Below are 27,724 nucleotides of genomic sequence, written 5' to 3' on the forward strand. Positions count from 1 at the left end.
TTCATGGCCAACAGTGCTGTAAGTCATGCCCGAAAGAAGCTTATCTAACACATGTATTTTTTCCTTACAGCACATCACAGCCTTCTTGAGGTTAGGAACATAGACAGCACTTTAGTGTGACACTTGCAGGCCATTTGAAACAGCAAAATCACCAACAAAAAGCACAAAAATGCAAAAAACCTGACATTAAGTAGACCGTGATGAGGATGCTTATTTACAGTCTGAGAGCTGAAATCAGGCAGAGCATGGCTTGTTCCACTTCAGCTATGAACATGCATAAGAGGCAACTCAAAGTTTTCACTGCTCTGCACACATCTGCAAATGACCACAAGCGTTCCATGCATACTGACTTTGGGGTTACAGATAAATTTTAGCGAGTAGGCATATCATAAATGTGGAACCCGTAAATAACGAGCATGGGCTATGTGCTAAATCCAAAGGCAAGTGCCTCCATTTGAGGAGGTAGTTTGCTACATACGGTGGCATACAGCAGAGCTTCCCAAGGGTTATGCCACAAATGTTTTACACAGGAACCGAGAAATGGAAATTCTCAGCCCTCAGAGCCGCCCAGCTAGGCTGGGTGATTAAGCCCCTGGGATTGTGGCCTCCACTTACAAGCTGCCTAGTAAATTTATCCCAATGTGCTGCACAAATACATATTTTCTTTTTTAAATATCAGATTTTCTATGATAAGAATCTCTCTATATAAGGCTTTACAGTTTGTAGTTTTCTATGTGATTAAAAAAATAGTTTGGGAAGTACTGATCTATACATAGCATGGGAAAAGCACAGTCTTGAGAATCAAATAGACCTGTCCAAAGCCTGATTGTGCCTCTGTCTAGCTGGGTGACTTGGACTTGCCTATGATATCATGAAAATAAGAGTACTCAACTCATGGGGGTACTTACTTCAATGGGATAATGTATTTAAAGTTCTTGGCTCATTTCCTAGCATAAGGTAAGCACAACTTCTATGGATTAGATTTGCTGATAGCCTAGAAATATTCCTTGCTTATTACATAGATGCCATGTATCCTCTGAGCAGACCAAGAGGTGCATTTAAAAGGAAAGAACCCACAGAAAGGAAGTTCTGTAAATGCATGAAGGAGCATCCAGGCTATAGCAGGCAACTTGACCCCTACGGCTCAGCCTGCGGATGCCTTGTTCTACTAAGGCTGGGATGTTTATATTTCAGTGGCATGTTTATATTTCAGGAATGGAATCACTGCACATTTGCAAAGTACCCATGTTTCCACACAAAGTAGTCAGGAAACAAGAAGTCTCTTCAGCAAACCTTCCTCTGAAACAAGGAGCAAACGAAAAAGACGAAGAGAAGGAGTATCTTCGATACCGAAATACTTTCCTGGAGCTGAAGGGTGTCTTTAAGCCTTTGCCTCTCCGTCGCACCCAGAGGACCCCAGCCAGCAATCGGCCCTTCCGGTAACCAGCCTCATCTGTCTTAATAGTTCACAGTCCAGCTTATGTTTGAAAGGGCATTACGTGAATGTCTTATTCAGTTCACTTGCAAATGCTGAGCAAGGCCTGTTGTTAAGTTGCTTGACACAAGGGTTCTTTCTAAGCAGGCTGAGTTAAGGACTTGCCACTTTGATGTAATCAATGAAAATATTTCCTAAAACGGGGACAAACTTGCATGCCTAGGTTCAAGCATTTGAGTTCTCTTCAATCTGTTTCCTACGAGGCCTCCCATTTAGCAGTGGAATTCGAATCAATCAGGAACAAGACTCACTTTGTTTTCACCCCTTTATGAACGCTTCTTTAAAACTGACCCTATGCTGAAAATTCCTTACTGTATGCTTGCTGATAGTATATAAGTGCCACAAGTTACTGCTTCTCCTGCTCTTCTCATACCAGTTCTTCTGAGGGAAATGTGCTCTTGTTTTCTTCATCAGCATAAAAAGCTTGGTTCTCTACGCTTTTGTATCTCTGGGGTGAACTGGCAAACAGGAATGGTTCCTACGTCAGGTGGACAAGGCCTTGGTGTCACCTGTGTTCAGGTCTAGGTAGAATGGGGGGAGGGGACCCTGGAGGAGCAAGTTGGTTGTCTCTCCACTTAGCGGCAGCTGTCAAAAGCCAGAGGAGACACCTCACCCCCTCCCACCACACAGTACTGCAAACAGCTGGACACACATCTGCCAAGGGCCCCAGGAGCTGAGAATCCCAAACCTAATATCACTTCACTAACATTTGGTGAAGACCATACATTTAAAGAAAGGTTGTAAATACAATGAGGGAAATGTTTCCTGTATCTGAAGTCTTGCCATTGTGCCTCACTAATGCTGCTAAACAGAGCAGTGCTGTCAGACAGACACCTGGACATGGAATGAGTTCATGCAACCAGCAGCTGTCACCTGCTTTATGTTGCTGTGGGCCAGGCACAGCCAGCAACATAAAGACTTGGCCCCTGTCCTCTGAGGCTTCAAGTCTGCAGGAAGACTTAAGATGTACTGTATACTATTAATAAATGGAAAATAAGGAAGAAAGTGCTAGCAGAGCTATTATATGTAGATAGAATGCTAAAGAAGTTTTGGGGAGGGAGAGTATTTTTGGAAAGGAAGGATTTTTTAGGGAGCACTTGACTAGAGTCTTGAGTAAAGTGAGAGAATTTGAATATCAAGCAGGAAGGAAAAGCATTCTAGGTGGAGAGATGAGTGATGAGAAGGGCAATAATAATACTAACCACGTCAGGGATGGTTAGCATTTACTGAACACTTACTATACACTAGGCACCGTGTTAAACACTGTGCTTGCAGGATTTCATTTAAGGTTCATGACACATCTCAGGGGTAACTGTAATTAATCCCTCACTGTCCTCCCCATCCCTATTTTAGGGCTAAGGAAACTGAGCTCAGAGAAGTTAAATAATTTGCCCAAAGACACAGCTAGTGAGCAGCAGAGCAAGAATTTGAGAAAAGTCCTATAGGAGGGATGTCAGGCAAATTGGAGGAATGCTGAGCAGCTTGGTTTTGCTGGAGCTTTGGGTGTGGAAGACAGAGACAATAGGCAGGGTTGGGGCCAGATTATGGCCCCTTGACTCCAGGCCAGAACTGTATGCAAGTAACAAAATTAACCAATCCTTAAAAATCTGCAATAATGAAGTGAGCAGGCACTGTGGGAGGCAGCTCTAAAACATCTGTTCAAACTTTCAAAACTACTCAAAGAAGGATGGGCGTGGTGGCCCACGCCTGTAATCCTACACTTTGGGAAGCCAAAGTGGGAGGATCACTTGAGGCCAGGAGTTTAAGACCAGCCTGTGCAACCTAGCAAGACCCTATCTCTACAAAAAAAAAACCAGAAAAATTAGCCAGGAGGCTGAGGCAGTAGGATCACCTGAGCCCAGGAGTTTGAGATTGTGGTAAGCTGTGATGATACCACTGCACTCTACCTGGGGCAAGAGAGTGAGACTCTGTCTCAAAAACAAAAACAAAAAAACATTTAGAAGAAAACATAAGGAGAATATTTTTTATCACCTCAAGGTAGAAAACAAATTCTTAAACCAAATGAACACACAAAAAAATGCAATTATAAGAGAAAAGGTTGATCAGTTTACATTAAAATGAAAATCTCCCATACAGTAAAAACACACCATAAACAAAAAGACAAGCCACTAGACAGGGAAAAAATACTAGCAAAACATATGATTGGCAAATAGACTCTTTGGTGAACAATATGGCAATACCTAGTAAAGTTGAAGAGGCAAATATGTTGTAATCCAGAGAAACTCTATACCCTAGGAAATGTACAAAAATTTCATTGCAGCAGTTTGCAATAGTAGAAAAACTGGAAACTACCTATAAGTATGTATATCTCTTACACAAGAGAATGTGTAAATGGTCTGTTGTGGACAACTGCCATTTGCTCTGACCATGCAGCATCTGTACCTCCCTCCTGTGTGTGAGGACTCCCCTACCTGCAGAGGCAGAGTCCACTCCCAAGATAGAAACTGATAATGCCAGATTCTTAATTTCCAGTCTCCCCTGCAGCTAGGGCCCAGGCACGTGATAGGCTCCACCAATCAGTTGTGCCTGCCCCAGCCTTTCACCCAGCTTCAGGGGCTGCCCAGACTCCCCTGGGAGGAAGGGCAGTAGTAGCATGTGGCTTCCAGAGGCTGCAGTGGCTGTGGTTCCCACAGCAGTGTCCTGGGTCAACAGGATCAGCAGTGCAACCTGTAGGGTCTGCCCAGCAGCTACGGCTGTGGTGTCACTACTAGACACATTCTACAGCATGATTAGGGACATTTTCCCTAGCAGTGGATCCTGCAAGCCTTAGTCTTCCACTCTTGAAAAGATTTTCCAAGTTCTCTAATAAACTCTTTTTTCTTTGTTTGCTTAAATTAACTAGTTTGTTTCTGCTGCTTGTAAATAAAAATCCTAATCCTGATAGATTATGAATTATAATATATTCATATGACATGCATGAGAATGACATAAACCAAAATCAGGGTAAAAAATTGATTGAAATCAGGCAGGGATCCTTGGGGCCGTCAGTTGTATCTGAAACTCTAACAATGAAAAAACAATATATATATATATATATATATATATATATATATATATATATATATGTATATATGTGTATATATATATATGTATATATAGCAAATGGAGTAAAATATTAAGATTCAATAAAACTAGGTAGTGTATACAAGGGTGTTTGTTATATTATTTTTCATATTTTTATGAATATGTGAACTGTTCCATTATATGCACATACCAACACACATAAACTTTTAGTATAATTTAATACCAACCTGACCAGATTCTGAACATTTCAGACAAACAATATTCTACTGGTATTATTTGCCCTTTTTTTCCCATAAAAGAAGATCCATTTCTAAGTTAGCCTGTATCTAAATTCACTAATAAATATTTTGCTGAAAAAGGAGGAAAAAAACATTGAAAACAGATCTGGTGGGGCATTAAGGCAAGTGCTGAAATAATGCACTATATTTACATGCATGGGTTTTCTTACGACAAGTAAATACTGTATGTAATCGTCCTTTCATAGAAATGTGTTTCTACTTAGGGGAGGCATCAGGACATTTCAAAAAGCATGACTTCAACAAACATACTGGTCATTTATCACATTATGTTTCTTAGTGTATTAGTCTGCTTGAGCTGCTTTGACAAAATACCACAGATTGGGTGACTTAAACAACAGAAATTAATTTTCTCACAGTTCTGGAAGTCCATGACCAGGTTGGTTCCTATGAGAGCTCTCTTCCTGGCTTGCAGATGGCCACCTTCTTGCTGTGTCCTCATATGGCAGAGATAGCAAAAGCCAGCTCTTTGGTGTCCTCTTCTTATAAGGAAACTAATCCTATCAGATCAGGGACTCACTCTTATGACATCATTTAACCCTGATTCCCTCCATAGAGGCCCTATCTCCAAATATCTTGAGGATTAGGGCATCAACATAAAAATTTTGGGAGGACTCAAGCATTGAGTTCACAACACTCAGCTTTAGGGTGAAGAAACTGAAGCCAATAGTGAATATTTTAATGACAATAATATGTACTCTTCTAGCTACCCAGGAATGCCAGTTTTAAATAACTTGATTAAAACATTATATTTTAAAACAAATTTTAGCATCTCAGAAAAATTCTTTAAGCTAATTAAAATTTATGAAATGTGGTTTTATAAGCTTCATAATCTCCCTGGAAGATTTGTGGAAACATGAATTTACCCCTACATAACAGATGTTAGTACTGAGGCACAAAGAAGTCAGAAGATTTACAGTCACATTGAGAGTAAGTGACAGATGATGGGTCCAAGCTTAGCTTTCTGATTTCTGTTCTGGCTATTGGGTTGCATGGCTTATGCAGTCTATTAATAGACATAATAAACCAATTCAGAAGTATGTTATAGGTATTTCATCTTCAGGAGTCAGCAAGATAGCAGTATTATAATAGGAAAAAAAAACATGGGTTCAAATCATAGCTCTGTTATTTACTACTTATATGTTTTTGGTCAAATTACTAAATTTCCAGAGCCCTCAATTTTCTCATCTCTAAGAGAATAAAAGTATTAATAAGTATCTTATAGACTAGCCTTGTGCTCATTCCTCTTGCAATTAACACTCTAATTAATCATTCTTACTGGTTAATTATTTGCAATCATTTGGATTAATTGGTCCTCTGAACACACAGCTTGTTTGTTTCAGAGCCGTAGGTGCCCGTGTAGCCGAAAAGGCTTACATTTTAGTGTATCAACAAGTATTTTTCTGTGTTGGCAAATAAAATTCTGTTCAGAATTAAATGTCAGTGCTTTACCAAAACAGCCACTTTCAATTCAGGGATGTTTCAGTTCTTTGACATGATTTCCAACCACTACTTTTCTAGGGTTCCTCTTCTCATGGAGAGCAAAGATACATGGTTTGCTTCACAGCTGATTTGTCCTGCAGTCCTAAGGAGAATATTGTGTGGGAAAGAAGGGGACATATGTCGATGTAGCCCTCACAGCATCGCTGAAGTGACAGACCTGGAGTATGATCGCCTTATAAGCAGGCAGCTGTCCTCTGTGGATCAGATCATCATAGTCTGTGTGTTCTCAGCCAAGAAGGACAAGAATATAAATGAGGTGGCCAAAGTATATAGAGAACTGAATAGATCTAGAAGCATGCCTTGCATTCAGGTGGATATCATGTGTATAAAGACAAATTGTGGGAAAATGTTTATTTGTGTGTTTCATCTTAATAAATTTCCTTAGCTACAGAGAGGATCATAGAAGGGATGCCCCCCTACCTTCTTATTGAGGTACACATTCATGTAAAAAAGGTCACAAATCTTAAGGGTCTATAGCTCCATGAGTTATTAATATTAGGATGTGTACACTGGTGTAATCACCACCCAGATCAAGATATAGAAGATATTCAGGCTGGAAAAAGGTTTCTCCTATAGCTTCTTAGTCAATAACCCACCCACCTGCCCATCCCTAGGTAACCACTGACTTTTATCATCATAAATTAGTTTTGTCTGTTCTAGATCTTCATGGAATCACACAGTTGTGCACTTTTTGAAACATACAGTTCATTTTAGTGCTTCCTCAGCCAAATAATAGGACTTGTGGATACCAGTCATGTGTCTACATTCTCCCATTCTGCATCCCTGGCAGACATTACTAATCCATCATTCTTTTCAAGGGAGCCTAGACTGGGCCCTAACTTCTTTTTTTCTGGTTTTACTCTAAGTAGCCACTACCAGTTGATCTCAGTAGCCACTCATGAAACCTCTTCTACATTTCATAAGTCACTAAGCCTTATGGATTCTATCACTGTGACTTTTTTTCTAACTGCCCCTTCTTTCCAATCCCACTGCTTCTGCTTATGTTAGGCCTTCTTCACCTCCCACCTGGTTTTTCCCAATTCCCTCTGCAGCTGTTTTTCCTGCTTCTGTCTTGTTTCCTATGATATTTCCTATCCACTTCAGGGTGTTCTTTTTAATATATGAACATGACTACATTTTGTTCTCCTGCTTGAAACCCTCCAGGAACTTCCCTTTGAGTCAAGTCCATGTTCCTTAGCATGACATTGAGGGCCACTCCCACTGGGGCTGTCCCCACCCTGCCTGTTCAGCTCCCCATCCAACCCCTGGGGATAGGTTAGAAAGCCCAGGTCTTGTTTTCTACCATACTGAAGCATGTGTGAACTGTAAGCTTGGGCTGTGCCAAAGTATTGAACTACTCTCATTGAGTTGCCTTTTAGGGTGTTGCCTTAAATACTCCCTGAGCTCCTTTTGAGGGATATTACAATATTTGCTACAGGCCTCGCATCCCCTGTGTGAAGCCCAATGTGAAAATCATCTCTCTGAATGAGAAGCTAGAAAAGCTTTACTTCCCATGAGGATGTTGTATGTTTCCTCTCCCCCGGTAGGGAGATTTTTGGTGCCCACCTTGTTTCTCTTTTCACTTTTGCCTGAAAGTACAAAATCTAAGAGTGAACTATAATAAAAGGGCAAGAACTTATAGACCACTTACCCGAAATCCATTTCTTCTTTTGGATCTAGAGCTTCTTTTTATATTGAAATTTTCTGATTATATTTTTTAATTTATAATTTTCTCTTACACTATACTTGCTTCCTACAAACCACATCAGATCTTTTGCTAAAAATGCAGTGCATAAACAAATTAAAATATAAATTTTGACTAAGGAAATATTATTGTGTCCAGTAGGGTTGATAGCAACCTTGCAAGGAGGTGATATGTCATTTTTTAACACTGAATGCAGAAGAAAGAGAATCTGGGCATAAATGGCTGAGTACCCTAAGCTTCCAAAAAGTAGATTATTTTTCACATCAGAAAAAGGAGAGGAATGATTTCATGACCGAGAACGTACAGCAAATACAAATAAGAATGAAAACCATTATAAAACATGGACAACTTCGCCAAGAACTCTAGTCTCCTCCAAAAGGGCTGCCTGGCTGGACCAGAGCCTTGGCTTTCTCATTCTCTTTCATCTCATCTAACCAGGGAATCACAAGGCCTGCATGGTGGTGAAATTATTGAGCTGTACTTGGAAGCTGAACAGCAGTGGGATTTCAGCAGGTACTCTGGTGGAAGCATCAGGGTGTAGACAAAGCCCCTAAAAGGGTGGCCTGAGCCACAGAGGGTGTGTGGTGGGTTCTGGGAAAACAGGGAAGACAGCCTCATCCTCCTAGCCTGACTTGAAGCTGGAATCCTCTGCCTATAGACTGGAAGCTTCTTGATGGCAAGACTGTGTTTTGTTCACCACCTCGGCCCCAGAACCTATTCTTGGGCGTAGCTCATAGTAAACATTTAAAACATATTTGTTGAATGAATAAATGAACCAATGAGTGAGTGAGTGGCCCCTCAGTCTGATGGCCATGGTCACTGCCAATTCTTTCTTGGTCTCACTGGAGGTGTTTCTAGGACCACAGGCTTGTGAGCTGAGCTAGGTTTCATCTGAAGAGACAGACAAGCTGAGTGGATAAGGAGGGCAGAGTCACAGTCCAGAGGAGTCACACTCCTCACTGGGACAACAAGGTGCATCAAATCCCACAGGCTATGATATCGTTGGTATAGAAAGGGTCTTATTTATGTACCCCCACCTCTTGCCTGGCACCTAATAAAGGGTATGTTTGCTGCACTGATCAGAAACGGCAAGGTAGGAATAAGCAAGAGAGCAAATACTTATTGAGCACTTCCTGTGTTGTGACCACTGTTTACATGGAGTATCATTTAATCCTCAAAAGAACCCTAAATGGCTGGCCCTCTGCATGAGTCCATTGAGCATGGGTCAGCAGCTGAGACAGGGACGATTAAGTTACTTGTCCAGGGTTACGCAGCTGGAAGCGGTGGGCCTGAGCTGCGGACCAGGCAGTCTCACTCCAGGACACACACTCTTAAGCACCGTGCCGTGCCACACAGTGGTGTGTAGTAGAAAAGCCAGCAGCTCAGGGGGTAAAGAGTGCAGCAAATGAGGTGAATGGATTGGGAAGAATGGTTCATATGCAGCTCGTGCTCACACGTGGAGGCAGGAGGCGTGCGAGAGGCTTCATATTATGCTCAGCTGATAAAGGCTGCCATGCCTGGCTGAACCCTTTTAACCATGAAGAAATACACTCATCATACTAGGAATATCTCCTTGGAGATGATCAATCTAAGAAGCATTTTTGATAGCACAGTTCTATATATTTATTAATTCAGACAAACATTTACCGAGCTTGTACAACATGCTCAGGAGCGTGATAGGAATTGGAGAAAGAAAAACGAATTTGACTCTGATCTTGTCCTCAAGGAAAAGACAATTCTAAGACCAGACAGTCACCACATGGGAAGATGAAGGCTGGGTCAGAAGTCTAAACAGAGCATCCGGGCAAGAAGCATCTTGTAGGACTAGTGAGAGTTAGATGGAAGACATCACCCGCGCTCTGCATTTTGGATGGCATGTTGGAAAACTGCATGTTGGAGAGCAAGAGGAGAGAAGACAGTCAGCTGAATCTGGGAGATGGGAAGTAAGTCAGGATTGGGGGGTGCATGTTGAGGGAGCTGGCAGCTAGACAGGTTCCTGGAAGCCTGATGGTGAGATTTGATAAGGAATTTGAATTCTCCTTGAAAAGCAGGAGGATTCATTAAAGGCTTTTAAAAAATTTTTATTTTTTTTTAGAGATGGGGTCTTGCTCTGTCACCCAGGCTGAAGTGCAGTGGTGTGATCATAGCTCCCTGTAACCTCCAACTCTTGGGCTCAAGTGATCCTCCTGCCTCAGCCCTCAGTAGCTGGGGTTACAGGTGTGCACCACAATGCCTGGCCATTAAAGGATTTTAAGCATACAAGTGACATAAAGAGGTTTTGTCTTTTAAAAGGATCATTTTGACAGAATGATAGGGGAAAGGTCAGAGTGACAGCGAGATCTGTCACATTTAACCAGGTGAGAAATGATCAGGCAGTGACAGTGAGAATGGACAAGGATGCTGGGTATGAGTGATAGTTATTAATAGAAGCGAGACTCTGTAAGATTTGACGTGTTAAGTGAGAGAAGAATTTCAGGTGTCTTTCAGCTTCTCATTTGGACAATTAGAAGAAGAGCAGCACTATTTTTTGAGATAGAGAATTCAGAGGAGGAGGATAAGAAATGTCTCAGTTATCTATTACTGCATAACAAACCACCCCAAAACTTTGAAGCTTAAAATAACCGCCACATATTTACTTAGGACCCTGCTCAGGACTTAGCAGGGATGGCTTGACTCTGCTTCACGTAGCAACGCTGGGGCAGTTTGAGTGCGGCTGGAGAGCAGCCTCAAAAAGAGCTTCATTCACAGGGCTGGCAGGTGGCGCTGCTGCCATGTGGGAGCTCAGTTCTGGCCGTTGGCCAGGGGTCTCTGTTCTCCTTACGAGAGCCTTTCCACGTAGCTGCTTGGGTCTCCTCAGAACATGGTGTCTGTTTGAAGAAGAAATGTTCCAAGAGGTGAAGATGGAAGCTATGCATCTTTTAATGCCTGGTCTCAAACGTTACGCAATAGCTATTTGTCAAAGCCTGTCACAGGTCAGCCCAGATTGAAGGGGAGTAAAAACAGACTCCCATCTCTGGATGGGTGGAGCAACAAAGAATTTACAGCCATCTTTAATTCGCCATAAGAACATTTGAAGAAAAAGATGAAAAGTTCAGGCTGGACAGGTTGAGTTTGAGGTACCCGAGTAACATCACTATGGAGCCATCCAGAAACAGGCAATTCCATGCACAGGTCTGGCACTCAGAGGAGAGCAGTAGCTTTGGTAGACATCTCGTCATTTGGCAGACATAAATTCTAACATAGTAGTTAGAATTATGGGTCACCCAAGGAATGTGTGAAGAGACTGAATGGCAGGAGACCAGACTGGAGCTTTTATTAATAGTACAGTAAATATCTAGACGACAAGTGGGAAAAAGTTGTGCATGATGAAAACTAGCAAGGAAGGCTTAGAGAAACAGGAAGAAGATACAAGAGAAAGAGGCCAGAGAAGCCCAGGAAAGAGCTGGTGAAGGAGGGTCCTTTCAATGATTTCAAATGCCATTTAGAGGCCAAGTAATATAAGAAACATGAAAATGTCTAGTGGCAACACCAAGGTCTTTGGTAAGCTTTTGAAAGCATTTTTAATGGAGTAGCGAGGATAGAGTTTAGAATTTTTGGTTCAAGGATGCAAATACTGCCAATGGAATAAAAGATTTATTGCCTGGGATTTAATATCTTTACAACTAATTTTTTTTTTCTTGTAGAGTCATTTGGATTCCTTTCGATTGCTCAAGTACAACATCACCTCTGCATCTAAATTTACAGGCAGCAATTGTCCACTTCTGGTTCAAAGGCACAATGTCATCCCAGGAATTTTTTTGGTATGTGCTTTGAGACATATGACTCTTTTAACTGATTATGTATGATGCTTGCATGACTTGGGGATCATTCATATAGTCAACAGAAGGCTAGAGGGAGTGCAAAAATAGCTCAACTCGAATCACAACCTTCTGTGATAACCCTTGATTACAGGTCTTCTTATAACTGCAGGTTGTAACTGGCAAATCTTATAACTGTTGGACTATCCTTACTGTTACTTTAATGAAGTTAAAAACTGGATACTCTGTTAAAACTGAGGTGGCCAATCATCCATCTCATGAGTTCATATGGAAATTGTTTTAAGTGCTACAATTTAATTCTCACCTTTGAGAAGCTTATAACCTAGTTGAGGAAATAAGGGTACATAAAAATCCATAATTTAAGCCCCAGTAGAATAACTACCATCAGTGAGACAGCCTAGTTTGGTAGAGAAAGCATGGACTTTGAAAAGTAACAGTTCTGAGTCCAAACCCTGGTTCTACTATTTGCTTGCTGTGTGACCTTGGGCAAATTATTAAGCCTCTCTGAGCCTGTTTCCTCCCTTTCAAAAAGAGGAAATTGCCGGTGTGGTGGCTCCTATAGTCCTAGCACTCTGGGAGGCCGAGGCCAGAGATTGCATGAGCTCAGGAGTTCGAGACCAACCTGAGAAAAAGTGAGACCCCGTCTCTACTAAAAATAGAAAAATTAGCCAGGCATCATGATGTGTGCCTGTAGGCCCAGCTACTCAGGAGGCTGAGGCAGGAGGATTGCTTGAGCCCAGGAGTTTGAGGCTGCAGTGAGCCACAATGACACCACTGCACTCTACACAGGGCAACAGAGTGAGACTCTGTCTCAAAAAAAAGGAAGAAATTATAACTCATAAAATTATGGTAAAAACTCAGTGAGACAATGTGCACAAAGTGCTTATTTCAATTCCTGGCACACTGTAGGCACTTAATAAATGTTAATTCCCTTCTACCAATTTTTCAGTTCAACAAATGTTTATCGACTACTCTGTGACCAACACAGTATTGGCTCCTGAAGATACACTCACTCACTCAGTCAATCAATAATAAAATAAGCCACCATCCCTTCTGCCAAGAAGCACTTAGTTCAGTGGGGAGAGCCACACCCCGAGGCTTCGTGAGAAGTGTCATAGCTTTCCACATAGCTGTTTGGGGTTCCTCCAGCATGGTGTCTGTTTGAAGAAGGAATGTTCCAAAAGGTGAAGATGGAAACTGTACATTTCTTAAAGCCTGGCCTCAAATGTCATGCAGTATGCTATTGGTCATGCTATTGGCCAAAGCCAATAGCATACCAGGCCCTAAAGGTGGGTGGGATTTTAACAGAGAGAGATGAAAAGAAGGAGGAGAAGAAAGGGGTTCCAGGCAAATGAAATGTTGTAAGGTAAGGTTTGGAAAACAACGAGCTGGGAGACCTAGTTTTTAGTCTTTGACCTTCCACTATAACCAGCTGTATTTGTCTGGGTTAATCTCATCTGGAAGAGGGAAAGACTGGATTAGATCAGTGGCTGTCAACCCTAGCTGATGCCCTGAGTGCCTGAAAAAAATAATGATTTCTGGGCCTCACCCTCAAACAATTAGCATTTCTGTGGGTGAGACCCAGCATCAGTATTCTCTTTATTATGATACAGTTTACACACAGTGTACTGTGCTCATTTTAAGTGAACAGCTCTGATGAGTTGTGACAAATGCATATACCTGTGTAAGCACCTCCACGATCAAGATAGAAAACATGGCCATCACCCCAGAAAGTTTCCTTTGGCCCATTAGCTGTCAGTTCTTCCAACTTCATCCCCAGGCAACCACTGATCTGCTGTCACTGTAGATTAAGTTTGCCTTTTCTAGAATTTTATCTAAAAGGATTCATATAAGTATTCTTTTGTCTGGCTATTCTGGGGTATCAATGTTTTTTAAAAGCTTCTCTGGGTGAGTTTAATGAGAAGGAGTGACTGGATGATCTCTCAGGACCCTTCCAGCTAAAAAAAAAAAAAAACAAACAAACATGATTTTATCTGCTAGTCTAGAGGTACTTTATGAAAGCTGCATTTGGGGAATAATAATACGATGGCTGTCATTGTAAAAATTATGATAATGGTAACACTAATGTTTATTGGCTTTTAAATATGTGCCCAGGCACTGTGCTAAGTTATTATTCATGTGTACTTTTTTTTTTTTTTTTGAGGCACAGTCTCACTTTGTCACCCTGGGTAGAGTGCAGTGGCATCATTGTAGCTCACTGCAACCTCAAACTCCTGGGCTAAAGGAATTTCCTGCCTCAGCCTCCCTAGTAGCTGGAACTACAGGCACATGCCACAATGCCCTCTATTTTTAGTAGATATGGGGGAACTCAAGAGGGGGGGCGGTTCTCATTCTTGCTCAGGCTGGTCTTGAACTCCTGAGCTCAAGCAATCCTCTGGCCTCAGCCTCCTGGAGTGCTAGGATTACAGGCGTGGGCCACCAGGCCTGGCCCGGAGATTTTGCTTTTAATCAAGACTCTTCTAGAGCTCCTACAAGGTAAAGTCTCAGCCCTTACCACTTTGGACATGCTTAAGAAGTGTAAAATGATACCAGATGAATGCTTTCACTTTGTTGATGAGTTCCAGCTGGGGAGAAGAAACTAATTTAAATGTATATTTAGCAAGAAGGCACAGAGCTGCTTACTTCAATGTGCAAAGTAAGCCAGCTTGTTGCAAGTGTCAAATGACAGCTTAGAGAAGGGGACTCAGTACAAATGAGATGGGACAGAGGCCACATCTCACACTTGTCTTCTGAGATATATACAAAACAGAGAAAACAAGAGTAGCTCATCCGCTGATTTCACTACAGTAGAGCAAATTATTTCCTGAGATTTTAATCCACCCATACACAAATCTATCTTCAGTTTTCAAAAGACACAGCGCGGTCACTGTGAACAGTGAGTCTTAGTCTGTGGTGGGGAGTCCTGCCACAGTACCTGGCAGGTGTCCAAACATCACCCTGCTGCTGCAAGCCTATTTGATCCTGCAGTCTTGGCAGACATGCTTAGTTGGTTTATAACCTGCACTTCCTATAAATTCACTAGTGGCTTAAAAAAAAAGGCATAAGCACAATGAAAATGTATGTTTTCCTTCAGTTGCACTCACCTGTGACATCCAAATCAAAGGCTTGTCAGCTGAGGTCATCCTAGCTCCCTGTAAGAGAAGGAATATAAACAATTAATCCTGATCACCTGAAATAAACAGGTTCCCAGTCAAATACTGGTGGTCAGAGTCTGCCTGCCTCGCTGTCTGCCCACTGGGTGACAGTGTTGATCCATCTGAAATAAATGTGCTTTGTCCCTGGGCCAGAAAACGCCAGGTCCCTAAAAAGGAAAGATTGCAGCCAGCTGGTGTCCTGAGGGCCTCGGGAACTGCTCTGCCCTTCCTCCCGCAGTGAGGCAGAATGGTTCTATGTTCTCTTTATCTTCCAAAGGAAAATGTGCAGCAAAGAATTGTTCTAATGTTACCATATTGGGCTAGGTTTCTTTGGGCAAAGTGCTACAGAGAATGGGTGTGATTACTCCTAATAAATTAACCTGCACTTTCCCGATACTTTAATGAAAGCAAAGAGCTTGCAAACAGCATTGTAAAAACTGAGCTGAAAATTCATTTCAGCTGTTTACTCAAATGCATTGGGATGGAACGATTCTTTAACCAACGTGTTCATTCTTACACAAACGTGCATCCAGGGCTCTGAAGAGGGACAAGATTGTCTCTGTGAAATGTTATTTCCAAATTATGGGGTCACATATTTTCATTATTCTATCTGTTCTGGCATGATCCTTGCCTTCAAGAGGAAAGAGAGATAGGCAGGAATAAATACTGTAGTTACCATTCAAGGTGATCAGTGGAAATGATGGAGGTGTGTTATGATAATGCCACAGAGGAGACAGAATGGTGGAACTAGCCATGTTCCCATTTTAAAAGGGCAAGACAGAAAGAGAGTTGAGTGTTTGCTTCAGGAGGCTTTAAAAAGGATGGTTTGGGCTATTTTTTGTTCTCCCCAGAAATGGAGCAGAGAGGATAATGATTTATCTTCATTACAATGTTTGTGAGCAATGAAGCCATGTTAATGTGGCACTTTGTCCCCAATTCTTTTTAATCAGGTGGAAAGACTAAAATAGAATTACCAATTTAAGAAATTATAGCCCAAAGGTTTTAAGACTTAAAGTTGCTTTTTTTTCCTTTGCTTTATTTAATATTATTCGGTCTAATCTATTTGTGCTAAATTAGTACATTTATATTTTATTACACTTAACATAATAAAGCTTTCAGGTTTTTTAATAACAAAGGTTTTTAATAGTTAAGTTACACTAAAACTGCGGTAGTATTTTCTAAGGGAGTTCTACCTGAGTTCTGAGAACCTCAAATAGGGGTCGGAAATGCAAACAGGTTGCCTGTGGATTGAGCTTTCCCCCCCAGACTGGCACAGACACCCAGCAGCACAGAACAAAGGGCCATGGAAGCCAGAATGTGCCGCTCCTGAGCTGTGAGTCACTTCCCTGTCTCTGCCTTTTGGACACTTCAAAGCCTTTCCTAACTTTATCTACCGAATAACCAGACAGCATGGGCCTACTTAGGGCACACTGTAACCACAAGCATTTTTATATTCTCTTCAGTGTATGTTAAGGACATTTTATCAGGGTTTTGGCAGTCTCGACCCAGCAGGGGCCAACCATTTAATCAGCAGAGAGGTAAAAGGATTTATGAGAGGAAGCCTTGGGCAGCAGAGGTGGGGAACTTTTGGGGACTCTCCAGAGTAGAGCAATTTCTCCTGGGAAGCAAACCCAACCTGGACATCTCCCCACAGGTCTGCCTTTTTCACCAGTGAGTCACAATGAAAACAAAACTAAAAAGAGAGTGGGGTAGAGATGTGATGTCTACAGGAGCTCCAGGAACACCGATTTGTCTGTCTCTGTAGACAGATGCACAGATCCACTCATCTTCCTAGTTCTCCTCCCTTCTCAGTTTCCCAATCATGAAGGTCTGTGGAGGCTTATATGACTGCTCTGTGAGAAGCCCACACCACAGATTATTTGTGGGGAGGGTTCCACTGGTATAGCTCAATTTTGGGAAATGCAGAAAAGCATAAGGAAGGAAATAAAAGTCACTTACACTCCTACTACCCAGAAATAAACATTGTTAATGGTTCCACATACAGGTAAACCTCATTTTACTATATTTTGCTTTATTACACTTTACAGATACTACATTTTTTCCAAACTGAAGATTTTTGACAATCCTGTGTCAAGCAAGTCTATTACTGCCATTTATCCTATAGCGTGTGCTCACTTCGTGTCTCTGTGTTACATTTTGGTAATTCTCACATTTTAAAGTTTTCATTTTTATTATATCTGTTATGGTGAGCTGTGATCAGTGATCTTTGATGTTACTCCACTGACCAACCATTCCTCATCTCTCTCCCTCTCCTTGGGTTTCCCTATTCCCTGAGACATGACATTATTGAAATTAGGCCAATTAATATCCCTACAACGGCCTCTAAGTGTCTAAGTTGAAAGGAAGAGTTGCATGTCTCTCAATTGAAAGCAAAAGCTAGCAACGATTAAGCTTAGTGAGGAAGGCATGTCGAAAGCTGAAAACTGGGCCTAAGAGTTAGCCAAGTTGTGAATGCAAAGGAAAAGTTCTTGAAGGAAATTACAAGTACTACTCCAGTAAACACACAAAATAAGAAAGCAAAACAGCCTGATTGCTGGTAGGGAGAAAGTTTTGGTAGTCTGGATAGAAGATCAAACCAGCCACAACATTCCCTTAAGCCAAAGCCTATTCCACAGCAAGGCCCTAACTCTCTCCAATTCTGTAAAGGCTGAGAGAGGTGAGAAAGCTGCAGAAGGAAAGTTTGAAGATACCAGAGGTTGGTTCATGAGGTCTAAGGAAAGAAACTGTCTCCATAACATAAAATTGCAAGGTAAAGCAGCAAGTTATACAGAAGATCTAGCTAAGATAATTGATGAAGGTGACCACTGCAAACAATGCATTTTTAATGTGGATGAGACAGCCTTATATTGGAAGAGATGCCATCTAGGACTTTTAGAGCTAGAGAGAGTCAATGCCTGGCTTCAAAGCATCAAAGGACAGCTCTCGTGTTAGGGGCTAATGCAGCTGATGACTTTAAGTTGAAGCCAGTGCTCATTTACCATTCTGAAAATCCTAGGGCCCTTAAGAATTATGCTAAAGTGACTCTGCCTGTGTCATATAAATAAACCAACAAAGCCTGGATGACAACACATCTGTTCATACCATGGTTTGACTGAATATTTTAAGCACACTGTTGAGAACTACTGCTCAGAAAAAAAGATTTCTTTCAAAATATTACTGCTCGTTGACAATGCACTTAGTCACCCAAGAGCTTTGATGGAAATGTACAAAGAGATTACTGTTGTCTTCATGCCTACTGACACAACATCCATTCTGAAGGCCATGGATGAAGGAGCAATTTCAACTTTCAAGTCTTATTATTTAAGAAATACATTTCATAAGACTACAGCTCATATAAATAGTGATTTCTCTGATGGATCTGAGCAAAATAATTGAGAACCTTCTGGAAAGGATTCACCATTCTAGATGCCATTAGGAACATTTGTGACTCATGAAAGGAGGTCAAAATGTCAACATTAACAGGATTTTTGGAAGAAGCTGATTTCAACTCTCATGGATGACCTTGAGGAGTTCAAGACTTCAGTGGAGAAAGTAACTGCAGATGTGGTGGAAATAGCAAAAGAACTAGAATTAGGAGTGGAGTCTGAAGATGTGACTGAATTGCTGCAATCTCTTGATAAAACTTGAATGGATGAGGGCTTGCTTCTTATGGATGAGCAAAGAAAGTGGCTTCTTGAGATGAAATCTACTCCTAGTGAAGATGCTGTGAATGTTAATTGAAATGACAACAAAGGATTAGAATATTACATAAACTGAGTTGATAAAGCAATGGCAGGTTTGAGAGGATTGACTTCAATTTTGAAAGAAGTTCTACTGTTGGTAAAATGCTATCAAACAACATTGCAGACTACAGAGAAATCTTTCGTGAAAGGAAGAGTCAATCAGTGTGGCAAACTTCAATGTTGTCTTATTTCAAGAACTTGCCACAGCCACCCCAATGTTCAGCAACCACCACCTTGATCAGTCAGCAGCCTTCGACATCGAGGCAAGATCCTCCACTGGCAAAAAGATTATGACTCACTGAAGGGTCAGATGATCATTAGCATTTTTTAGCAATAAAATATTTTTTAAATTAAGGTATGTACATATTTAGATGTAATGCTGTTGCACACTTAATAGACTACAGTATAGTATAAATATAACTTGGATATTCACTGGGGAACCAGAAAATTAGTGTGACTTGTTTTATTGTGATATTTGCTTTATTGTGGTGGTCTGGAACTGAACCTGCAATAACTTGCAATATCTCTGAGGTATGCCTATATATCCTTCCAAAGTTTATACACACCCACACACCCACATATACCCCAAATTAGGGTTTTTGCTTTTTTTTTTTTTTTTGAGACAGGATCTTGCTCTGTTGCCTGGGCTACAGTGCAGTGGCATCATCATAGCTCACTGCAGCCTGAAACTCCTGGGCTCAAGTGATCCTCCCGCCTTAGTCTCCCCCAAGTAGTTGGGACTACAGGCATGCACCAGCACACCCAACTAATTTTTTTTTTTTTTTTTTTTGGTAGAGATGAGTCTTGCTATGTTGCCCAGGCTGGTCTCAAACTCCAGAGTTCAAGCAATCCTCCCCCTCGGCCTCCCTAAGTGCTAGGATTATAGGCATTTGTCACTATGCCTGGCTCCAAATTAGGCTTTCAACATACATATAACAATATAAGAATTTGTCCATACATTTTTTTACAGTAGCATCATTTGTGTTGGTTGAATAATATTCCATTATATGGATATAACATACTTTAGTATTTAATACATCATGTGTTGCTGGATATTAAATTATTTTAAAGAAGAACATTTAAAAAATTAGAGCTGTCCAATGTTGGAAAACATAGTCTCACAAAGCAGGGAGCTCTCCTTTTCAGAGGCTAGAATAGAGTTTCTCAGAAGACATCTCAGAAGGAATTGCTACCCTGAGTGGGTGCTTTCCTTCCGTCCTCTGCTCCCCATTTCTCTTGGCAATTACTTCTCTTCCCAGGACTCATCCTCTTCCCCCATGTTCCAGTCTCCCCTTGACCTTATGATCCTAGATGTCTCCTTCCCCCTCCTCAGTGCCAGATTCAGAAAGCACTGATTTTGCTTCTCTGTCCCCACCTTCGGGTTTTGGAGCCTAGGAAGAAAGTCCCTTTTCTGTCCAATATGACCACATAAACACTCTGTAGGCTCAATAACCTTTTATGTTTAATAGTCAAGAAGCTTAGCATCACATCATGAAAACATTGTAGGCCTTTAGCATCCTTAAAAATGGAATACTATCCAGGATAGATGCAGGAAAGAGTTGGCAGAAGAAATCTAAGTGCATTTAAGAAAAAGAATCTTTAGAGGGATGCTCTACTGTAAAGTTTAGTTACATCGTTTTAACCTCATGAGATCCTCAGTTCAGACTTTGATCACCTAAAGATAAGACCTTTGCTCTTCTTACTTTTGTTGCATCCTTTACAATAACTACAAAATCAATATTTGTACAGTTGCTCTGTGATGAAAGAGTGAATTTAATAAAACAGGCTTCCCTAACTTTTCCCCAAAGCCAGCATGTAGCCTTTATTTCCTATTTGAGAGACCACTATTTAATCTACAGAAGTAAAACTAAGCTGGTGATTTAAGTTCAGATGGAGACATTTGTTGGACATATTTCAGCAACTGTTATCATCAGTCAAAGGGAATAAGCCATGCTGTCCTAGGAATGACCTATTTATAGGCGATTATAAACATAATTCTAAATGCTTCTGATAAAACACTGAATTTTAGAGCTTCAGTCTGAAGCAGCTGACTGACCTCGGCCACTGCTGCTTTTGGATGTGTTGATTTGCCTTTTTCTCAGCCTCTTGCAAGCTGGTGGTAACTTAGCGCTTGTTCTTAGGGACAATGTTCTTTATTTAAGGTCCAACTGCCTAGGTTTTAGAAAAAGAAGACCTTTAGATCAAAGTCATTGCTGGATAGTATATTTATTTTCTTCCTAATAAAGAGCTCTTTCATTCCTAACACCTCATAGTTTTCTCCTTTGACTCAGATTTAGTACAAATGACTAATGATAGCTGACATCGAAGAACCTGCTTTAATTTACTAAGCATTCTGTTTGTCTCATTTTGCATGTGCATCACATTTATGACAATTTTGTGAGGTCAGCAAACCAAGGGTCTGTTATCTCTTCTTGACTGGGGAATTTGAATCTGGATGGTGACGTGGCTTACCCAAGATTACACAGCTAATCACTCTTGAGGTTGGGGCTGACAACTGCCAATCCAATACTCTCTCTATTGCACACCAAAAAATAAGCAGCGGAAATGTAAAATGGTGCAGCCCCTGTGGAAAACAGAATAGCAGTTTCTAAAAAAAAAAAAATATATATATATATATATATATATATTTTTTTTTTTTTTTTGAGACAGAGTCTCATTTCGTTGCCCGGGCTAGAGTGAGTGCCGTGGCATCAGCCTAGCTCACAGCAACCTCAAACTCCTGGGCTCAAGTGATCCTCCTGCCTCAGCCTCCCGAGTAGCTGGTACTACAGGCATGCGCCACCATGCCCGGCTAATTTTTTCTATATATATATTTTTAGCTGTCCATATAATTTCCTTCTATTTTTAGTAGAGACGGGGTCTTGCTCTTGCTCAGGCTGGTCTCAAACTCCTGAGCTCAAACAATCCACCCACCTCGGCCTCCCAGAGTGCTAGGATTAAAGGCGTGAGCCATGGCGCCCGGACTGAGTATTTGTCTTGACAGATACTGAGGTTTGTTGTTGAACCGCTGAGGCTTGCTTCAATAATAATTTATAGCCAGTGTTAAATTAAAGAATGTAGAGAAGAATTTTCTCTCCTCCAAAAACCAGAAAGAGGAAGGATGAACTGCAATTAGGAAAACTAGTTCTTTTGATCTGGATCATGAAGGGATCAAGATATTTAAGAGGACATTCCTGGTTGAGGCCCTTCCTGGATGTTGGCACTCCCCAGTGTTCTGCCATTAGTCCTCTTCCAACTGTCCACACACTCATTACTTCCCACAGATTCAGTGACTATTTCTCTTTGCTGGTGACACCCAAATCTCCACCACCAGTCCAGACTTCTCACCTGTGCTTTAGACCCAGATACTCAAGTGCATACTGGATCTCTCCTCCTGGAGGTGTTTCAAGTACTTACGAGTCAACGCGTCCAAAGACTAAATTCATTTGGATCATAAAATGTAAGGTGTGAGGAAAGCTGCAAAAGATGAGACTAGGCTAAATCATGCAAGGCCTTGTAAGCCAAAAAAAGGAAAGGAGAAGGAGGTGGTGGAGGAGGAGCATGAGGAAGAGAAGGAGCCTGAACTTGATCCTAAAAGCAATGACAAACACTGAAGTGTTTTAAACTGTGAGTGACATGATTATACATCCGTGGTTTAGAAAGATCACTATTGTTGCAATATAGAGAATGAATTGGAGAGAGACAAAGCTGTGTGTAGGGAGTACTTTGGGGCAGCTATTGAGCAATCCAGGTGAGAGAGCATGGGGCAGTGGATATGGAGAGGGTACTCTGCTTGGGCCAGAATGTTCAAGGGCTGCAGTCCCCAATATCCATGCTGCCAGCGCTGGTACCGCTCCGTGGCCTGTTAAGGACCAGGCGGCAGAGCTCCACCACACCCCCACCTCCCCAGTCTATAGAAAAATTGTCTTCCATGAAACTTAAGGGGGGGGGGGGGTGGTGCACAGCAGGAGGTGAGCAGCAGGTGAGCGAGCAAAGCTTCATCTGTATTTACAGCCACTTCCCATCGCTCACATCACCACCTGAGCTCCTCCTCACCCCCACCACCCGTCTGTGGAAAAATTGTCTTCCATGAGACTGGTCCCTGGTGCCAAAAAGGTTGGGGACCGCTGTTCAAGGGGGATGTAGTACCCCAGCAGCCAAAAGATGATACCAGTGATAATGGCCACAGTCCTAGGAAAACTCTAGAGAACACAGTCAGGGCTACTTGGTCACCTGACCTCTCTCTACCTAAAGAGTCTCATCTTAAACTAGGCCTCCTTCATTCCTTTCCTCCCAAAAAATATCTAGTGAGTGCCTACTATGTGCCAAAACACTCTTCTTTGATACTGGGGATACAGTCATTGACAGGGAAGACAAAAATCTCCTGTTATCCTGGAGCCTACATTCTAGTAGGGCAAAAGACAATAACAAATATGTTGGTTGGCCGGGTGTGGTGGTTCATGCCTGTAATCCTAGCACTCTGGGAGGCCAAGGCAGGAGGATTGCTTGAGCCCAGGAGTTTGAGGTTGCTGTGAGCTAGGCTGATGTCAAAGCACTCTAGCCCAGGTAACAGAGTGAGACTCTGTCTCAAAAAAAACCCAAAAACAAACAAAGAAAAAAAATCACAAATATCATGTTGGGGAGTGATCAATGCTCTAATAAAAAGAAAGTAAGATAAGAAAAAAAAGGGATAGTGAGAAAGAAGGCAGCAGAAAAGGGTGACCCCAGGGTGTTGCTTAGAATGTTCTAGGTTTTGCTTCCTTCTCTTTTCTTTCTTTCTCTTTTTCTGTTATCTTTCCTTCTTTCCTCCCTTCCTCCCTCCTTCTTTTCCTCCCTCCTTTCTAGTCATTAGAGTACAAAATCACAAGATCTGAAAGGAAAAATGATTCCAGGTGGTCCCTACATATAATACATACTTTTTCATATACATATATGTATATAGTTATATTTTTGTTGCGATATATTTTTGTATTTGATGAGAGCCTGGTTAATGGTCATATTTTTAACAGTCATCTAGAGTGAACCTTGAAAACATTATGCTTAGTGAAAACAGCTAGGCACAAAAGGCTACATACTATATGATTCCGTGTATATGAAATGTCCAGAATAGGCAAATCCATACAGACTGAAAGTAGATTCGTGTTTTCCAGTGGCTGGGGTGAGGGGGAAATGGGAAGTGACTCCTAGTGGATATGGGGTTCCTTTTAGGGTGAGGAGAATACTCTGGAAGTAGATAGTAGTGATGGTTGCACAACTGGACATACAATGTGAATTATATGTCCAATTTTTTAAAAAAGGTCGAAAAAAAGGATCTTTTCCTCCATGCCCCCTTAAAAAATTACCAAGAAGGACAAAATGTAGTCAAAGATCAGGGTTAAGAGTGTCACAGGAATTATTTTTGCTGCAGAGGATGTGAACCGATTTGCATAGAGCTATACAAACAGCACAGAAACTAGAAATCTGTTTAGTTCAGCCAGCAAATGTTCCTGAATAAATTACTCTGTGCCAAAGCTCAAAGGCTTCCTTCCTTTCTGAATTTCTAAATGTAGCTTCTAATCATATAAACACATTGAATAACAATGAAGAGGTAGTAACAATGAAAGAAATTGACATTCTTTCTCCTAGTTTTATCCTTCATTTTATAGGCATAAAGGTCTACATTTTGTTTCTTAATCAATTAAGGACCTTTGGTTGCAAGTGACAGAAACCAAGCAACTTAAGGCAGGAGGCGGGAGCGGGGTGTGGTGGTTTAAAGGATTTAGGGCAATTTACAGAGTCAAAGACAGACTTCATCAGCTCATTAATAAAACCCTAGGAGACATGGGAGCCAGGGCAGGCCCAAGGATCTCAGCAGCAGACACTGGGCACCTTCCGTCCAGTGCACTGCCCCCAGCTGGCACGAGCTTCTAGTGTTGTCTACCTCGGTAAGTTTGTGCTTTGGATGCAGCTCATGAGAGAGAAAGTCTGATTGGCCTAACTTGAATCATATGTTCAATCACATGCAAAATCATGTGTAGCCATGAGCCATAGTTTTGAACAAGAATTCATATGTGCATATCCAAACTCCATGGTGCAACAGGAATGGAAAGGCTTGGCAGTTGAGAGGTCAATGATTTTGAAAGTTGGTGTCCTTTCTATAATGCTGTTGGGTGGGAAGGCTGGGCCACCCTTCCATTAGGGCTTTTACTGGGGAAAGCAGTGAGAGTGAAATTGCTGTTTATTCTTCTAAGTAAATTACCTTTTCACCACTTTTCCCTGCCTGATAACATACAGAGTGGCTGGGAAAATGGAGGAAATGAGGCTTAGGACGGGGAGAAGTAGCGTAAACAGAATATGCTTAAAAGCTAAACAGCAGCTTTGTTCTAAACACCTTTACCCACTAAGAGCCATAGAAGACGGGCTATAGGGGCATAACTACTTGCAGCTATTTTTATGGGCCCCTGTTTTTCTCCTCTAAGAAAAAATAAATAAATACTGCATAGAGTTTAAGAATTAGTCAGAAGAAAACCAACTAGTATTTAGATAATTACAAATAATCAAATTTTTCATTCTGTTTTCTTTCTAAGTCTAGTACTGCCTTAAATATGGCTTTGAAACCTTTAAATTTAACTCTAAGTATGTAAGTCTGGTACCGTGAAAGCCAACAAAAATATCTAGCAGCAGCTGGTTTGGGTATGTCTCGTTTGACTTGGGAATTAGAATGCAGGCTTTCCTTGACTAGGAGCTTATCCTATAAAGCTGTGCTTGGAAATTCTTCTGTGACTGTACGGCAACTCAAGAGGTCATATGGTTATCAAAACAAGTTTAAGAACTAGGGATCAAAATCATGGTAAGAGACATAGATTTTGTAATGCTGAACTCTGGGAAAAAGTCATGATGTTTAAGGGGGCTGGTTAGTCATAGACAGAAGGGAAATGAAAGTCCTCTCTCAATGTGGATATGCTTTATAACCTCCCTCACCAAATTCTGCCAGCCCAGCTTGGATGTGGGAGCAGCCAATAGCCCTATTGTCTTATTTCCAGTCTCTGCTTTTAGAAGCATATTTGAACAGGAGCATGCATATCTTTTACCAGCAACCCTAAGAAAAAGGTTTTTTAATAAAAGACTCTGAGAGCAAAACCAGTAGCTATCAAAGAAGTATGAAAATCAACTTAAGATTGATATCATGATAGTTATTTCAAAATCAGGAATTCCCAATGCACAGCTGTTCCTTCTCCTTCCTGAGATGGCTGTCATGGTTCTGTGCTATAAAAGTTAACCTAGTTTAGTAGCCATTTTTACAAAATAAGGCAGAGCAGTGATCAGATTCTTATATTTGATGAAGTCAGAAACTTGAGTTTGAATCCCAGAGCTACCACTTCTTTCTGTGGCTTGCCTCAGTTTCCTCATCTGTAAGTTGGGAGATAATCAATCACCTACTTCTACTGTTCAAATGTTGTGAGGACTAAGTGAATTAATTAGTAGCATACCAACAGGGCCTGGATATGATGGCTGGATTTAATTTAAGTAAATGTAATCGTTACCTGTTGTTCACAGGATTGATGTGAGAATGTGTGTTCAGATGAGAAATGTATGTTCAAATGAGAAAATGTATACAAAGCTATTGAAAACCAAAAAATACCATATAAGTTATTATTACAGTCATCCCTCAGTATCCATGGGAGATTGGTTCCAGGACTCTCTCGAATACCAAAGGCCAAGGTTGCTCAATTCTCTTATATAAAATGATGTAGTACTGGCATATAACCTATGCACGTCCTCCCGTATACTTTAAATTATCTCTAGATTACTTAAAATACCTAATTGAATGTAAATGCTATGTAAGTAGTCATTATACTGTATTATTTATTTGTATTAATTTGATTGCTGTATTGTTATTTTTTATCGTTTTTTTCCCCAAAATATTTTTCATCCACAGTTAGTTGAATCCATGGATGTGGAACCAAGGACACAGAGGGATGATAGTATTTTGAGGGAACGGGAGTCACACTCACATGTGAGTGTAGAGCTTAGTCTTTAAGACTTTGGTTATGGTGATGGGAAAGGTCATAGGGATTGTGGGGATGTGTGAGTGTGTGTGAGTGAGTGTAGAAGTGGAGGCTTAAGTGGGTTTATTAGTTCTGTTGAGCCCCTGGTCTATTTATTAAAATACTACCTGAACCACAGCTTTTCCTTCCCTCTAATAGTTGGCAAACCTGGCTGTCCACCGGCCGCACTCTTTAAAGACTACAGCAGGTTTCACCCCCTGGAAATTCTCACACAGTAGATTTGAGTGAGCCTATTTTTTTAATAGCTCCTGATGTGACTTTTCTATGCAGCCAGCGTGAAGAGAGGGCCGTTCCACTGGGCCTCTAGGAAGAGATTGGAGTAGTTCATCTCCCGTCTGCTTCCTTTTCCATCTGCGCCTGCTCCAGATGACCTCACCCTTATGCGTCTGGCTCCCACATCAACCCCCTGGGTGCGATGTTCCTCCGACCTGGGTTCCTCCATTCCAACTGGCCACTCAGCATCTCCCTCTGACCTCACTGACTTTCAGAACAGAACTCTTTATGCCGCACCCTCCCCGCCCCGCCTTCCTCATTTCAGGAAATGGCCCTCACCCAGTTTACTTAGACCAACAATATGAAAATAAATCTTGACTTATCTTTCTTCAGACCCTGTTTGCAACCCATCCGTCCATCCCGCGGCCTCTGCCTTCCTAACGCTTCCAGAATCCGACCTCTCCCACCAGCCCACCACGGGCAAGAGTCGCCCTCTTGCCAAACAGCCCCCGACTCACCTTCCTGGAACCCTCCACTGTTCTCCACGGAGCAGCCAGAGGAATCTCATAAAACATACATCAGATTAAGGCACTCTCCTGCGCAAAACTCGCTCAGGAGTACTCGTCACACGTGAAAATAAGTCCCGCATCCCGTCCTCAGAACACAAGAACTTCAGGTAAACCTGGCTCCGGGCTCCTCCTCC

At 41.5% G+C, this 27,724-nt stretch overlaps 1 protein-coding gene across 1 annotated transcript; it reads left to right on the plus strand.

Moving 5' to 3' along the window:
- Window positions 1-1,245: 1,245 nt before the first annotated feature.
- LOC123640518 (uncharacterized protein C3orf20 homolog) lies at window positions 1,246-27,608 on the plus strand. Its single transcript, XM_045555144.1, has 5 exons — window positions 1,246-1,439; window positions 6,358-6,649; window positions 11,728-11,844; window positions 24,576-24,684; window positions 27,415-27,608. Exons 1-5 carry the CDS (start codon window positions 1,246-1,248, stop codon window positions 27,606-27,608), a joined length of 906 nt encoding a protein of 301 aa, XP_045411100.1.
- The last annotated feature ends 116 nt before the right edge of the window (window positions 27,609-27,724 follow it).

This window comes from Lemur catta, chromosome 6, assembly GCF_020740605.2.
Source record: "Lemur catta isolate mLemCat1 chromosome 6, mLemCat1.pri, whole genome shotgun sequence".
NCBI lineage: Eukaryota > Metazoa > Chordata > Mammalia > Primates > Lemuridae > Lemur > Lemur catta.

Coding starts and splice junctions, on each gene's coding strand:
- LOC123640518 (XM_045555144.1), top strand. CDS start 1,246: ATGTTTCCACACAAAGTAGTCAGGAAACAAGAAGTCTCTTCAGCAAAC. Junction 1,440..6,357: donor GCCAGCAATCGGCCCTTCCG/GTAACCAGCCTC, acceptor CTACTTTTCTAG/GGTTCCTCTTCTCATGGAGA. Junction 6,650..11,727: donor GAAGCATGCCTTGCATTCAG/GTGGATATCATG, acceptor TTTTTCTTGTAG/AGTCATTTGGATTCCTTTCG.